This window comes from Onychostoma macrolepis, chromosome 25 (assembly GCF_012432095.1).
Source record: "Onychostoma macrolepis isolate SWU-2019 chromosome 25, ASM1243209v1, whole genome shotgun sequence".
Classification (NCBI taxonomy): domain Eukaryota; kingdom Metazoa; phylum Chordata; class Actinopteri; order Cypriniformes; family Cyprinidae; genus Onychostoma; species Onychostoma macrolepis.
The window spans coordinates 3,730,420-3,745,851 of NC_081179.1; the positions used below are offsets into that span (position 1 = coordinate 3,730,420).

General features: G+C 38.2%; 1 protein-coding gene across 3 annotated transcripts; it reads right to left on the reverse strand.

Annotated features, from left to right (window-relative positions):
- Nucleotides 1–449: 449 nt before the first annotated feature.
- best1 (bestrophin 1) lies at nt 450–15,188 on the reverse strand. 3 transcript variants are annotated; one of them, XM_058767609.1, is made up of 10 exons: nt 15,055–15,188; nt 14,564–14,726; nt 12,750–12,844; nt 12,444–12,677; nt 9,920–10,074; nt 5,716–5,793; nt 5,038–5,190; nt 4,705–4,785; nt 4,028–4,179; nt 450–2,518 (listed from the first exon to the last, which is right to left on the reverse strand). In XM_058767609.1, the coding sequence occupies exons 2-10, from the start codon at nt 14,713–14,715 to the stop codon at nt 1,594–1,596; spliced, it is 2,025 nt and encodes a 674-aa protein (XP_058623592.1). In that variant the 5' UTR covers nt 14,716–14,726; nt 15,055–15,188; the 3' UTR covers nt 450–1,593. The 3 variants fall into 3 exon arrangements, with proteins under 3 accessions (XP_058623592.1, XP_058623594.1, XP_058623595.1); XM_058767611.1 differs by having other exon boundaries at nt 14,564–14,750; nt 15,055–15,178; XM_058767612.1 differs by lacking the exon at nt 5,716–5,793.
- Between the last annotated feature and the right edge of the window lie 244 nt (nt 15,189–15,432).

Here is a 15,432-nt window from a genome sequence, read left to right on the forward strand (position 1 = left end):
CACAGCGATGTGAAAGACTCATTGCCAGTTATTGCAAACGCTTGATTGCAGTTGTTGCTGCAAAGGGTGGCACAACCAGTTATTAGGTTTAGGGGGCAAGCACTTTTTCACACAGGGCTATGTGGGTTTGGATTTTGTTTTCCCTTCATAATAAAAAAAACTTCATTTAAAAACTGCATGTTGTGTTTACTTGTGTTATCTTTGATTAATATTTAAATTTGTTTGATGATCTGAAACATTAAAGTGTGACAAACATGCAAAGAAATAAAAAATCATATATAAACATATTTTTCCTAAATATATACATGCATGTGTTTGTATTTATATATACATTATAAATATACACAGTATACACGCATATATTATGTAAACAAAAACTTTTATTTTGGATGCGATCAATCCCGATTAACTACCATTGAGAGAGACAGTGGAGATCACATGACCCGTATCATGTGAGTTACATAGACAAGACGGAGAAGTTCAATTGATTTTACTGATTTATATGACCGGTCTCCACCCACATACTGTACAGCAACATAATAAAAAAAAATATAATAATAATAATGACTGGAAACCATGTCAAATTCTGTGTTTGATTGATGGAATTTATCAACTTATGCATATTACCCTTTTCACAAACTATGATGACGTCTTTCCACAGTTATTAACATCATAAATCTAGCAAAGTTATTCTAAAATGTTAATATTTTGTAAAAAGCACTATGCTTTGTGTTTTATTACCTTGCCATTAACTTAAAACTAGTTTCTGCATGAGTGTTTCTAATACAACAGCTAAAGGAGTGATGGCAATTTAACATCTTCCTCACTTCTCAACGTAATCAATCTCTCAATATTTTTTTCCTCTTTTAGAATGTCAGAAAGTCTACCATGTATTTTTTTTTCTTTTGCTGTTGGGGCAGAAGGTTACCCAGCTATGACGACTTCCGCTTCTGAGAACCCTGGAAAGCGTTTTGATACTGAGGTTTCTTAAAATGTCTTAAATGTAGGCAAAAACATGCTAGACCAGCTCTAAACCAGTCTGGAAGAGAATCCATGCTGGTCTAAGCTGGTATTTTCCACCCAACTCCGAGCTGTTCCTTCATTTTCACCACAGCACCCAACAGATCTCCCTCAGCCAATTAGATGCCAGAGTCGTTGGCAGAGTTGTGCCGATTGGCTGTCTGTTGAGTCGCCGTGGGGCTTGGGCTGACGGGATTGGCTGTGCTTGCAGTGGTGCTTCTGCTGATTGACCAGGGGTTGTTTGCCGCATCGTTGCACAGGTTAGTGTTGCTGTTTGACATCACGGCCACATTCACACTTCCTGAACTGGCGGTGTTGATCTGAGTTTGCGGCCGAAATGGAGGGGTGAAAGAAAGCACCCTCTCTGGTATAAATGTTGATTGGGTTGTGTCCAGGTGCTGTGGCAACCCTTGACTAAGGCATACTTTAGATAACAGTTTGGCTACAGGGTCCGGAGAGGAGAAAGCAGGACCCAAATGTTCAGTATCTTCACTCACCCAAGGCAAAGATAAACATATCTAAACCAGTCTGGAGAGAATCCATGCTGGTCTAAGCTGGTATTTTCCACCTAACTCAGAGCTGTTCCTTCGTTTTCAACGCAGCACCCAACAGATCTCCCTCAGCCAATGAGATGCCAGAGTCGTTGGCAGAGTTGTGCTGATTGGCTGTCTGCTGAGTCGCCGTGGGGCTTGGGCTGACGGGATTGGCTGTGCTTGCAGTGGTGCTTCTGCTGATTGGCCAGGGGTTGTTTGCCACGCCATTGCATAAGTTGTTGTTGCTGTTTGAAGTCACCGCTGCATTCACACTCCCTGAACTGGCGGTGTTGATTTGAGCTTGTGACCAAGATGGAGGAGTGAAAGAAAACACCCTTTCGGGTGTAGATGGAGATGGGGATGTCTCCAAAGAGAGTCGCAGAGGCAGGGGGCGGCGCAATGGCAACCCTTGACTCGGCCATACTTTGGGTAACAGCTCGGGCACAGGGTCTGGAAAGGAGAAAGCGGGACCCGAATGTTCCCTGTCTTCACCCACCCAAGGGAAGGCTGAGGAAGGAGGCGCGGGCGTGTCGGGTGGAGCCAGGACTTGCGAGCCCATCAACGGATGCGCCAGGGAGCTGGAGCTGTCGCCGTGTGCTCTTCGTGGTCTTGGGCGAGGAATGGACGGAGGGACACAGTGGATGGGCGTCTGAGGGCAACTGTAGAAACCGGGTCTTTCGTATAGAGGCATGGATGAGAATGCATCCTCCATGTCAGCGTTCCGGGCGTGGCTGGGCATCGGAGAGCTCTCGGGATGGAGGTAAAGGGGGAAGCGAGAGAAGGGGGCGCGGGGACGTCGCCGCAGGAGGGAGACTCGGGATGTGGGGGTCGAGCGGGGGAAATTGGGCGACTGGACACCCAGAATGCGACTCAAGCTGCCCAGAAATGGAGTGGAATGATTGGCCTCCTCGTGTTCTTTAATCTGCTCCAGATTGTGCTGGAATTCCATTTCCTCTTTGGTAACACTGAGAGACAGAGAGAGAGCGGCTCATTTTTACTGATCTATGCAACTTGGTTAAAAGTCACCATGAAATAAAAATGTACTTTTTGACAGTTCTATTTCTATTAAATTCGTAATATTATTCCACACCAACATATAATAATTAGTGCTGTCAAATGATTAATCGCGATTAATCGCATCCAAAATAAAAGTTTTTGTTTACATAGTATATGTGTGTGTGCTGTGTATATTTATTATGTATATATAAATACACACACATACAGTATATATTTAGAAAATATTTACATGTATATATGTATATTCATATAATTTATATTATATATAAATATATTTAATATATAAACGTAACATATTTTTCTTAAATATATACATGCATGTGTGTGTATTTATATATACATAATAAATATACACAGCATACACACATATACTATGTAAACAAAAACTTTTATTTTGGATGCGATTAATCGCGATTAATCCTTTGACAGCATTAATAATAACAATAAATTAAGGCAAGGCACTACATGCAAACCATTGTTTTTTCACTGGTCAGTTTTGTTATTTTGGGCTATTTTGCTTTCATGACATGTCTAGTGTAAAGTAAACATCCAAAATACACAGTCATGTTTTTGTTTATTTTGCGCATGTGTCGTGGTACTCTCCATAATGGTGGAAGACGGTAACTCGTTGGAGAAAAAATGTTGAATAAAGTATGGTAAGTACAAATTATTTTTGCTTTCTTTGCGCACAAAAAGTATATTCGTAGCTTCGTAAAATTGCGGTTGAACCACTGATTGTTTTAACGATGTTCTCACTACATTTCTGGGCCTGGGAACATTTCAGTTGTGTTTCTGTTTACAGAGGGTCAGAGAGCTCTCAGAATTCATCAAAAATATCTTAATCTGTGTTCCGAAGATGAACGAAGGTCTTACGGGTTTGGAATGACATGAGGGTGAGTAATTAATGACAGAATATTCATTTTTGGGTGAACTATCCCTTTAAATAGATGATGCCTCATTTGCATATTTAAACATAACATTTTAGAAAACATGTAACACAAAAAAATTGTCTTAATGTACTGATCAATCAGTGAGGTTTTTTTTACCCTAATCACATGTCCTGCCTTAAATAAATAAGAAAAATAAATTACATTACAATTACTGTTATCAGTATCTGGTATTGATTAAAAAACCCCAGATCATAATTTTTTAACCTTCAATTATTTAACCTTGTTCTACTTGTTAACACATTACATATAGACGGGGTTTATATTTTCAGCTGAATATCTTGTTTCACTTAGAAATTTCACATTACAGAAGTAAAAAAAATAAAAGTTGTTTTTCATGCCACTTTTAGTGGCTACAGAATCAAGAGAATATACAAAAAAAAAAATTGTATACAAATCTGAAGCAAGTTTTGACAGAATTTTGTTTGTGTACCCAAAATGTGCATGTGTGTGCTGTAGCTGTATATCAGTGGTTTTAAGTGTGTGTGTGTGTTAGGATGTGTGTGTCACCTGATGTCCAAAGCAGATCCCATAAATGAGGGTTTGCGGTGTTCAGCGCTGGCAGCTGTGTAAGGTGGCTGAGGTTCAGATTCATCCCAGTATTTATCTCTCTCAACCAGAGGAACCAGATCATACATATCATCCACTGACAGCAGAGACACCTGGGGGAAAGACACATCTATTTATGTTTGTATAAGCACAGGTGCTTACAAAAAGGAGAAATATTAATGTTTAACACCTTTGCAATCCTGCAATGTTGGCTCATGTGACACAAAACTAAAGATTTGATGCAGGTATAAAAAAAAAAAGTGCACTAAAAATACTAAATATATATATATATATAAATAAAAATATATTGTATTATTAGATATATTATTATATTTATTCAGGTGCAAAATAAAGTAATATTGGGTGACAAATTGGCTTGCAAGAGTATTTCTACAATGGCATCAGTAACTGAAAACTGCAATGCTGTAATTCAGCCAACAGATGTCTATAGAAAGTCATTTTGGCCCGTGATGCATAATCAAATAAATTATTTAGCACACCTTATAATACACAGACACAAGTGAGGTGATTTTACCAGAGAGACTGTACAACCAGACACACAAATCCTCAGAGCAAGACAAGACAGAATGACACAAAGGAGATCAAGAAACATGTCATTAGTGGGGAAGATGATGTACCTGTAAATTACGGTCCACCAGCCAGTTCGTCTCAAAGTCATCATCATCCTCCCCAAACGGATTAATGAGCTGCTCTGCCACCTGAAAACACACCAATGCAATTATTTTCTGACTTTTTGTTAAAGACGATGTAGCTACATTACATCAGTGTGATGTAACCATTATTAAAGTGGTGTTTCACTGTATGTAAAACCAAGTTTTGTGTATGTCATGTCAGCTGCATTGAACTCCATATAATTAGGCAATGTTTATTTAGCACTAAACAGTAATTTTATTTAATAAAACCAGTTATTAGGGACAGTAAAGCGATACTTCACTAATAAAATAACACACCTTGAGCCAGCCCACATAGAAGAAAAACTGCAGTAAGGTGAAGACAGGCAGATAGAAGTCAAGGTTGTGACCTGGGAAACCCTGGGCGGGGTCAAGGAACTGCCGACCAATCAGACAAGCCAAAAAGAAACTGTACACAGCCACGGTTACAACCTATCAGAGAGCACAGGACATTTACAAACTGTTTAAAAGCATGACAAAAACTCTTATTATTAATAAAATATGAAAAAATATTAATCATTTACATCAATCATTTCTACCATTCAGTGTGCACAAATGTTCACGCCAACCAATCAGAGGTCATCGCTGCACATTCCAACCAATCAGAGGTCATCACTGCACATTCCAATGAATCAGAGGTCATCGCTGCACATTCCAACCAATCAGAGGTCATCGCTGCACATTCCAACCAATCAGAGGTCACTATTAGTCATTCCAACTAATTAGAGTTCATTTAAAGATTATTTCCCATTCCATCCAGAGATTAATCATACTAAATGAATCAATATTGATTGGTCATACAAAGTTGGTCAGTTCAGTTCATTTAATTTCAGATTTTGCTTGGATCTATACAGGAAACTCTGAAATGTTATGAGTGGTCCATAGTCTGGCTAGTTCTGTCTTTGTCACTATTATTAGTACTAGTAAATGAAGCTAGATGAGTTTAAACCATCAAACCTGTGTGTAAACAAGAGGTAGGCTGACCCAGTCATAGCCATACAGCCTCATACACTGAGAGCGCAGCGTGTTCAACTCCTACCAGGAGAAAACCCAGAGAAAAAAAAAACATTGCTCACAGGGAGAATTATGGAGTTCTTAGTTAAATATCATCTGAATAACAGATCTTACTACTGAAATTCCATGATTCTGAAATCTACATGATGTTCGAAACGCAAAAAAAAAAAAAAAAAAAATCATGAAACATTCAGTCGCTTGTAAATTAGCGGATTGAATCAAAATCAATTCAGTAAGTGAATCGTTCAGAGTCGTTAGTTCACTGACTCCCTCGCTGAATCAGGGGCCAGTTGTTCAAAAAGTTTAATCTGGATCAGAATGATCTGGATTTGGAAATCCCATGTTTTGCTATCCAGGATCAGGTAACCCATCTTACTTTTGTGCCGGTTTTTCAAAGCAAAATTGGATTGCATCACCCTGATCCAGATACACAGTTTTTCAGATTTCCAAATCTGGATTATAAATGTTCTATGGAGCCCCTAAAGGGACATGGTGATGGGAGAAGAAAAAAATTAGATGGGGGGAGGGGGGGGGGGGGGTGAGTTTTGCATTGCATTTACACAAATAACTACTTCTGACTGGTCCATCTCTGATGATTGTGCCAATGTAGTTTACAATCAGTGATTTAAAAAAAACAAAAAAACTTTAAATTAAATATTATATTTTTGTTTGATATTGACAGCTGTTTGGGGATTTGGGGATATATTACATGTTACAAATGTTGTATTTTTTGGACCATTTTTAAAGTTTTATTACATTTTTGTTCTGGGATAGAATAATTCAGTTTTTTGGATCAAAAGTATCCCAATCTAACTAAAACATTTTGAACAACACAAACTGAGGACCAGATCAAAACCAAGACTGAATTTTGTGATCTAATCCGAATTCAGAATCTTTTTTTTTTTCCTTTTGAACAACCCATTTTCAAGATTTGATCCAATCCGATAGCCAAAATCCGATCAGATTACTTTTGAACAACTGGCCCCAGGGGTTCATTTCTGTTATGTCCATATGAAATGGTTCAGTCAAAAAGAGTGAACTCGCTTGTAAATTAGCAGTTTGAATCAAACTCAATTCTTTCAGTGAATCGTTCGAAGCCGTTACTGACTCCCTCACTGAACCACGAGTTATTTTTCTGCTATGTCCATATCAAAATGAAAATTAAATGGCAAAAAGTTACATCAAACAGCCTTGAATTTGCTTGAACTTGAAGTTAGCAGTTTCAAATCAGACGGGTCTGGACTGTTAATGAATGCACGACTTAAAATAAAATAAATAAGTATTAAAATAAACCGAAAACTGTTAGGGTGATGTATAGTTTAGGTTCATACGCCTTAATCATCATGAGGTGTATTTTGTCATACATAATCTCGTTACATTTCGCACTATGTTTCCTGCAAATAACGAACGCAGAGAAAGCCATGATGTCCGATTCCCGAAAAATTATTCGTATGAAACAGTTCAGTCAAAAGATTAATTAAACTGACTCGAAGTCACTCGTACTCACTCGTACTCACTACGTTAGCGCTTTGAATCAGACTCCACTCTGTGAATCGTTCAGAGGCGTTAGTTCACAACAATAATAAAACAAACAGATATATGGTGCTGGGTAGATTACTTACAAATTGTAGTCCATTACTGACTACAGATTACATGACAAAAATTTTAGTTAGTGCATACATCATAAATTTACTAATTTTAAGTAATGTATACTGACAAATATTTTAGATTACCTTAACCTAACTTGTTTTAAACCTACCATTGCTTTTCCCCCAAATTCAGAAGCATGGATCGCAAAATTATTTACATCCATACTTATACTTTAACACCTCGACAAACTTCCGGCAGGTGTGGGAGGGTATTAGGGCAATATCGGACTACAAGGGAACAACATCTGCCTCTGTGAGTAGTGCTTCCATTCTAGCAGAGGAATTAAACCTGTTTTATGCCCGTTTTGAGAGGGAGAACGAGGACACTTTGTTGCTCCACCTGCCCTCCAACGACAACACTGCACCTGTCCCGAGCCTTCATGAAGTGAGACTCTGCCTTAGCAACATCAACCCCAGGAAGGCATCTGGTCCAGACGGAGTGCTGGGCCGGGTGCTAAAGGACTGTGCGGCCGAGCTGGCAGAGGTCTTCACAACCATCTTCAACCTGTCGCTGTCCAAGTCATGGGTCCCAGCATGTTTTAAAGCAGCCACAATCATTCCTCTCCCCAAACAAGCCAATGTCACATGCCTGAATGACTACAGGCCTATGGCACTCACACCTATCCCTGCCAAGTGCCTGGAACGGCTGGTCATGAAACACATAAAAAAGGCCTTACCACCTGCTCTCGAAAAGTACCAGTTTGCATACCGGGAGAACAGATCAGCGGAGGATGCCATTGCTATTGTGCTTCACATACTTCTGAAACACCTGGAGCACAAAAACACCTATGCTAGGCTGCTTTTCATTGACTTTAGTTTAGCTTTTAATACAATCCGGCCAAACACACTCCTGCTGAAACTGAGCAACCTTCAATTGAACAACGTATTATGTAACTGGATACTGGACTTTTTAACTGACCGCTCTCAATGTGTGAAAACGGGCGAGCACATTTCAAACACCATATACATCAACACTGGTGCCCCTCAGGGTTGTGTGCTCGGTCCACTACTCTTCACACTTGACACACATGACTGTTCTGCCTCCTTCCCCACTAATCACATCGTTAAATTTGCAGACGATACAACTTGGCCTCATAACAAACAACAATGAGATGGCATACGGGGAGGAGACTGAGCTAATGGCAGGGTGGTGTAAAAAGCATAACTTGGCTCTTAACATTAAAAAGACAAAAGAAATTACAGTGGACTTTCGTAAATTAAATCATCCTGGACATTCACCTCTCTACATTAATGGAGAGGCTGTAGAAAGGGTGAACAGTTTTAAATTCCTGGGTCTCACTGTGTCGGAGGATCTTTCCTGGGGCAATAACATCACTTTAGCTGTAGGGAAGGCCCAGCAGCGTCTCTTTTTCCTGAGGAAGCTGAAAAAAGCCAAATTGCCCCAGAAACTCATGTTAAACTTCTGCAATTGTGCAATTCACAGTGTGCTGACCTGTGGGCTGCTAGTGTGGTTTTCCAGCTGCACTGCAGCTGAACAGCAGAGGATTCAGAGGGTGGTGAAAACCGCTGGTAAAATCATCGTGATCGTCCTCCCGGAGGTTTCTACTGTGTACACCTCCCTCTGCCTGCACAGGACGCACAACATCATAAGAGACCGGTTTCACCCAGCAAACATTTTGTTCCACCTTTTGCCCTCTGGTAGGAGGTACAGGTCCCTTCAGGCCAGCACCACCAGAATGGCCAACAGCCTTTATCCCCAGGCAGTTAGACTGCTGAACAAACACTGTTCCCCTCTCTCCTCTCCACCCACTTGAATTTGGATTCATTATGTACCACTCTTCAACAATGGCATTAACTATGAACTGGACTTTGCAGCACACACAACAATACACATCATTACTGGTTATTACTGTTTCCCCACCTCATACACTTATTCCTTGTCAATGTCGTATTGTCCTGTTTACATACTGGGCTATTGCTGATCATGTTGGACCTTATAATGTTTACATTCTATGTATTTGCACTTTAAGAAACTGCACTGTCGATTGAGGCTCTAATGTAATCTCGTTGTTTTACAACAATGACAATAAATTGTTTATTATTATTATTATACATGGCCATTCTATATTGTGTGAACATTGTCAAAGCTTTTGACAAGCAAAGATTTTATGAATAATATGTAATCATGTAATCCATAAAAAGTAACTGTAATCTGATTATTAACATTTTAAAATGTAATACTGTATAATCCATTTATGAGTACTCAATTTTTGGTAATCTGATTTGGTAATCCAGATTACATGTAATCAGTTACTACCCAGCACGGCATATATGAGTTTTCTTGAATATATTACAAATGGTATTCTATTATGATAAATACCATCATAAATGGCAAACATTAAAACGGTAAAATAAAATTGGATATTAACCAAACATTTTTATTCTATACGAAATATTCTCGCAAGAAAGTGATATTTATAACACATACACAATCAGAATCACAGGAGTGATGAGTCTATATACACAGACAGACGTACATTGAGGATGGCGGTCATCGCGACGTCATTATTGATGCGTCCTTCAGATCGAGCTCTCATGGCCAGACTGACAAACCACATGCAGGGAACCCAGAACTTATTATGAGGGGAGGGCAGTTCCTCTAACTGCCTCAGTTCCTCAGCCGTCATCAGACCTACAGTACAGGAGAGTTTTCAACCCATTTGACTTTCTTCCAAAATGAAGAATGTTGACTTTGCATGGAATCATACAGTGATCAGGGGCTGTCAAGCTCCAAAAATCATCCTCAAAATCATGGATCTTGATTTTGTGTGCGATCCAAGAGCATACACTATACTGCCAAAAGAATTGGGACACCACCTTAATGAACAGGTTTGACTACTTTAGTAATTTCCAAGAGTACAAACCTTAAAGTTTAAGCATATAATTATATTCTTCGGAAATGTGTGCTTCTAATTTTATAGCAACAGTTAGGACCCTTTTCTCTTCTAACATGACAATGCCTCTGTGTTTAGACACTTCCAAAACTGTTGCAACAGAGATGGAAATAAAATTTTTAAATACATGAATTATGTTTCCATCTTTATTTCCACAGTTTTGGAAGTGCCTTTTTCTGTTCTAAAGAAGGGGGTGTCCCAATACGTTTGTCCATATAGTGCATGTACAAGTCATTGGTGTTTGTTGATGAGTTTTTAACTCAAGGTCTGCATTCAGCTGGGATTAGCCTTTTAAAGTCACACCAGTGTTCAGCTTGGATTAGGACTTGGCTTTCTGCAGACCGGTCAAGTTCTTCCACATTGACTGAATCAATCATTTCTTTTTGAACCTTGCCTTATACACAGAGGCATTGTCATGTTAGAATAGAAAAGGGTCCTCTCCAAACTGTTGCAAGGCACACAATTCCCTAGAATATCATTATATGCTAAAACGTTAAGATTTGTACTCATGGAAATTAACCTGTTCATTAGAAGGGGGTGTCTCAATACTTTTAGCAATATAGTGAACAAAAATACATAGGCTATAGGCTCATTTACATGCACGATTAATCATTAAAAGATTGATATCTCGAGTCAAACAAACACAATGTTATTCCTAAATGACGATGATTCCGCTATGTCTATTAAACCTTTGAAATCACAATCACATCAGAATATTTAAACCTGCTTTCCTGCAGCTGCTGATCCATAAAGACTGTATATGTTACATTATGCCAGTATAGATGGTGACCAGTGAGTATTAAAATGCCTACGTTCAAAAACTCTGGCCGAAATTTATTTATTTCAAAAGATTTTTTACATAATGAATTCATTTAATGAATAAATATTTTTAAATAGACACATTTATAACATTAAATAAAAAAAAATTTCAGAAACTCAAGTAAATTATCCAACATTATATTTTGTTTGGTTGACTAATGTTTTCAATTATCCAGAGTCATAGCTTTAAAAATACATAATATATCTGGCATCTAATTAATACTATTAGTAGCCTACTGTTTCTAATATTAAAATGTAGACTATCACTGTAAAAAATGAACGTGATTTTAACAGTAAAAAACTGTGAAAATGCTACAGTAAAAACATCTTAAATGGTTAACGGTAAGTTCCTGTAAAATTTACAGGGAAAAAACGTAAACAGGCGTTCCCAGAATTCCCTGCGTTGCATTTCAAATTTTGTTTGAATTTGATGTTTTTTCTTCATAAGTATGTTTCTTCTTAGTTTTTTCTTATCAGTTATGTTTATTAGGGTTGTATGTTACATCTAATGTTGTTAAATTAATGTTTATTGCATATTTCAGTTTAATTAGTCTCACCATGATGGTGTTTAGTGTTTGTGTGAATGACACTGTGCACCTTCTATATATGTTATTATTTAAAAGCTGTTTGTGATGGGCTTTGGTTCATCATGTGACTTTCTCATCATCACCTGCATTTGGTGGTCATCAGTGCATTTCAAAGGTACAAAACAGATTTCAGTACTTTAATAGCTTGGTATATTAACAATATATCAGATAATGAAATTACGGTGTTTAACTGTAAATTTAAGTTAAAACTGTAAAACCTAAAATGTTGTTTTTTACGATAGAATTCCAGCATCCACAGCTGCCGTTTTTTTACCGTAAATTTTACGGAATTTGTTTTACAGTGTAGGATGTAAAAGGTACAATCTTACAGACTTTATGTAGTACATTAACAAGGATTTGGTACAATTACAATGCCCCCCACCCCCCAAAATGGCACAAAAGCACGTTTACAGTGCTTTTTGTCATTTTTGCAGCTTCACAGCCCCATTCACTTTTATTGTATAGAATAAAACAGTCCAGCACAGTATAAATAGTGACTTAACATGAGGTTGAGTAAATTATGACAGAATTTACATGTTTGTGTGAACTATTTCTCAACAGCCAAAGCTCTTAGGAATCTGGCTGTAATTCCTTCCTGTTTCCTCTTTGAGGTTAAATCCCAGATACTGAAGGGTACCGGCACAAAACATGGCTTTAATCGCTGTTCTAGGCCACATTACTTGGCCTGAATCTCAGTTTACCTGCTTGAACCAGGTGGCTCATGGTCGGGAACCTCTTGTAGACGGCGGTGCTGACCGAGCGGTAGATCAAAATGCCCGACAGGTTAGCGTAACGCATTAGACTCCTGCGGACGAGTCTGGCCCCATCATCTGCGCCCCGGATGTGTCCGCTAACCAGCGCTGACAGGCGATCCGGCCATGGGATGCTCTCGAACTGACCCCACCAACGAGTCACCACAAGAGTCACGTAGAAACCTGCAGGAAGAGAGAGAAGTTAAGAATTGATTGTTTTAATCCCAAAAAAGCACTACTGTAAATCACGTTTACCCAGTACGAACGACACTGGAATCAGTTGCGCGTACTGATCGCAGTACACGGAGAGCTTCTCGAACATCCTGCGCTGCTCCTCAGTCAGAATACACCTGTCAATCAAAGAGTGCATATTTCAATAACTGGTGATTTATTAACTAAAACTATTAAAGTATAACTCACTGTAGACTGAAAGAAAATTTGAACAATAATCTGCACAGACTTAAAAAAAACACCCTTACCATGTTTTTTTTCTGATGCTACCACAGTAACATTATGAATTTAGAGATGCACCATCCATTCAATTCTTTGCAGTAACTTGACAATATGGATTTGGTAATCAGTTAGTACTATCAAGGGGGCGAAGAATTTATTAGGGATGCTCGGGAACATGTCCCTATCAATATCCAGTGACTACTAAATTGTCCCCAGCAATAATTTTGATCAAACATGATACCCAAAATCAAACACACACGCTTGAGTCCCATAGTATATCAAAGTACCAGGTTTTTTGGACATGTACCATAGGTAATGCCATTGTTTATGAATATGGTAATCATTTAGTATCCTGGTACATATTAAAGGACCATGGTAAAATTATGGTATCACATGGTACTTTTAAATACACCATTGATACTGAAATTACTGTATTTATATGGTAATCCAATATATTTCCAGAAATACTATGCTACTGCTATGGTGAATGTTTATAGTTAACCAATCAATTCTTTACAGTAAGCTGGAAATACCATGGTATATGGATTTGTTAATCATTTAGTACAATAGTATATTAAAGTACCATAGTATTATCATGCTTTTCAGACATGGTACAATGGTAATACCATGTTTTTTGGACATGTACCATGGCAGGTAATGCCATATATATAAATATGGTAATCATTTACTGTAGTACCCTGGTACATATTAAAACACCATAGTATTAATATGTTTTTTATTTACCATGGTAATCTTTGAAATTGCTTTTGGAGTACCATATACAGTTCAAACCTAAAAAAGTGCCATGGTACAACCACTGGTACTGAAATGAATGTATAATGGTATTTACATGTCACTCCAATTTACTTTCAGCAATACTGTGCTACTAAATATGGTACAATAAATGTTAAAAAAAAATAAACACGGTAATGCCATGTCCCAAATCTTTATGGCAGTACTATAGATAGTACCGTTTAGTAAGTGAATATCCTTACAAAAAAAATATACCATGGTAAAGTGATGGTAATATTATGGTACTCTGAAACATTTAGGACATGTACTATGGTAGTAGGATGTTTTTAGGGATGTACCAATGGTAGTACCATACTGTATCTTTGCAGTAAATTCAAAATATGAAAATGCCATGGTATATGGATTTGGTATATAATTTATTAGGACCATAGTATATCAAAGTATTATCATGTTTTTGGACATGTAGCATGGCCTTATGTAATGCCTTTTTTTTTTTTTTTACTATGGTATTCTTTAAAATACCTTTCTTTAAAGTACCATATAAATTTTGACCTTACATAAAGTACAAATAAGATATCAATCATGGTACTGCTACATGCTACTGAAATTCATATACATGTTACTCCAATATACTTCCAGAATACTATGCTACTACTATTGTAAGGTCCACAGTATTCTTGAACATATGTACTTGATAATGCTACTGTGATATGTGTCTTAAAAACACAGCACTTTTTGTAGGTCTTTTAATACCATGGTACATATCAAAACACTATGGTATATCTATCTAACACCATTACTTTACCATTGTACCATCACTATAAGCTTGTCTCAAGTAAAGAAAGTGAATAATCCGTGTTTACCTGTATGTGATGCTGATGGTGCCATACATCACAGTGAAGATCAGCAGCTCTCGATATAATAGTTTATAGATGCTTCCTTTCCATCGCAGAAGCAGGCGATAAAAGGTGCCCAGGCGCGCATCTGCCACCCGCCGTGAGTATGTCACCGTCATCTCTGCCCCCTCTGGACAGGAAGACCATTCACTGCCTGTCAATCACAGTCTCTACTGACCTTTCACTATGACTAGAGATGATAAGCATGGACATCTACACCAGGAAACACATGCATGCATGCATTCGCAGCACTGGCTGAATCAGATGTTAGTCAGCATGCATCAGCACCTAAACTAATTGCATCAAGCCAGTTATATTCAAATGCATGGGTCAAATTAAGCAAATGTGAGAAGTATTAAAAGAGAAACAGAAAACATCAGAATGCAAGTCCATCATATCAAATCCTGGTCTGTAGGCCTGAAACACTGTATTTGTAAGAAAGAAGCAACTCTACTCACAGCGTGTGATGTTTCGGGAGTTGACGTCTTTACCGGAACCGTTAAAGACGGGAAAGATCGAGCAGGGACGCCCACAACTCCGGTCACTTGACCTGTTAATCTGTTTTCCACTAACAAAGAGGCATTGTGGAAAACTGGGGGGGTTTGTTAATCTGAGCAAATCTTTCAAAACTCACACATGCACAAACACTCACACACATTCTCCATTAAAAGAGTCATGTATTAATTGCAGTTATGTAATGTAAATGTTATGCATATACACAGGAAATAAATGATCAATATTTCTTAATCTTTCATGTGGAGTTTAGGCTCCAATAAACGTTTTCTGATCACAGAGGCCCTCAGCAGGGTGTTTAGTGCACTGTGTAGGGCCCTCTA

Coding starts and splice junctions, on each gene's coding strand:
- best1 (XM_058767609.1), bottom strand. CDS start 14,715: ATGACGGTGACATACTCACGGCGGGTGGCAGATGCGCGCCTGGGCACC. Junction 12,845..14,563: donor ACCATCAGCATCACATACAG/GTAAACACGGAT, acceptor TTTGATTGACAG/GTGTATTCTGACTGAGGAGC. Junction 4,786..5,037: donor TCTATGTGGGCTGGCTCAAG/GTGTGTTATTTT, acceptor GTGTGTTTTCAG/GTGGCAGAGCAGCTCATTAA.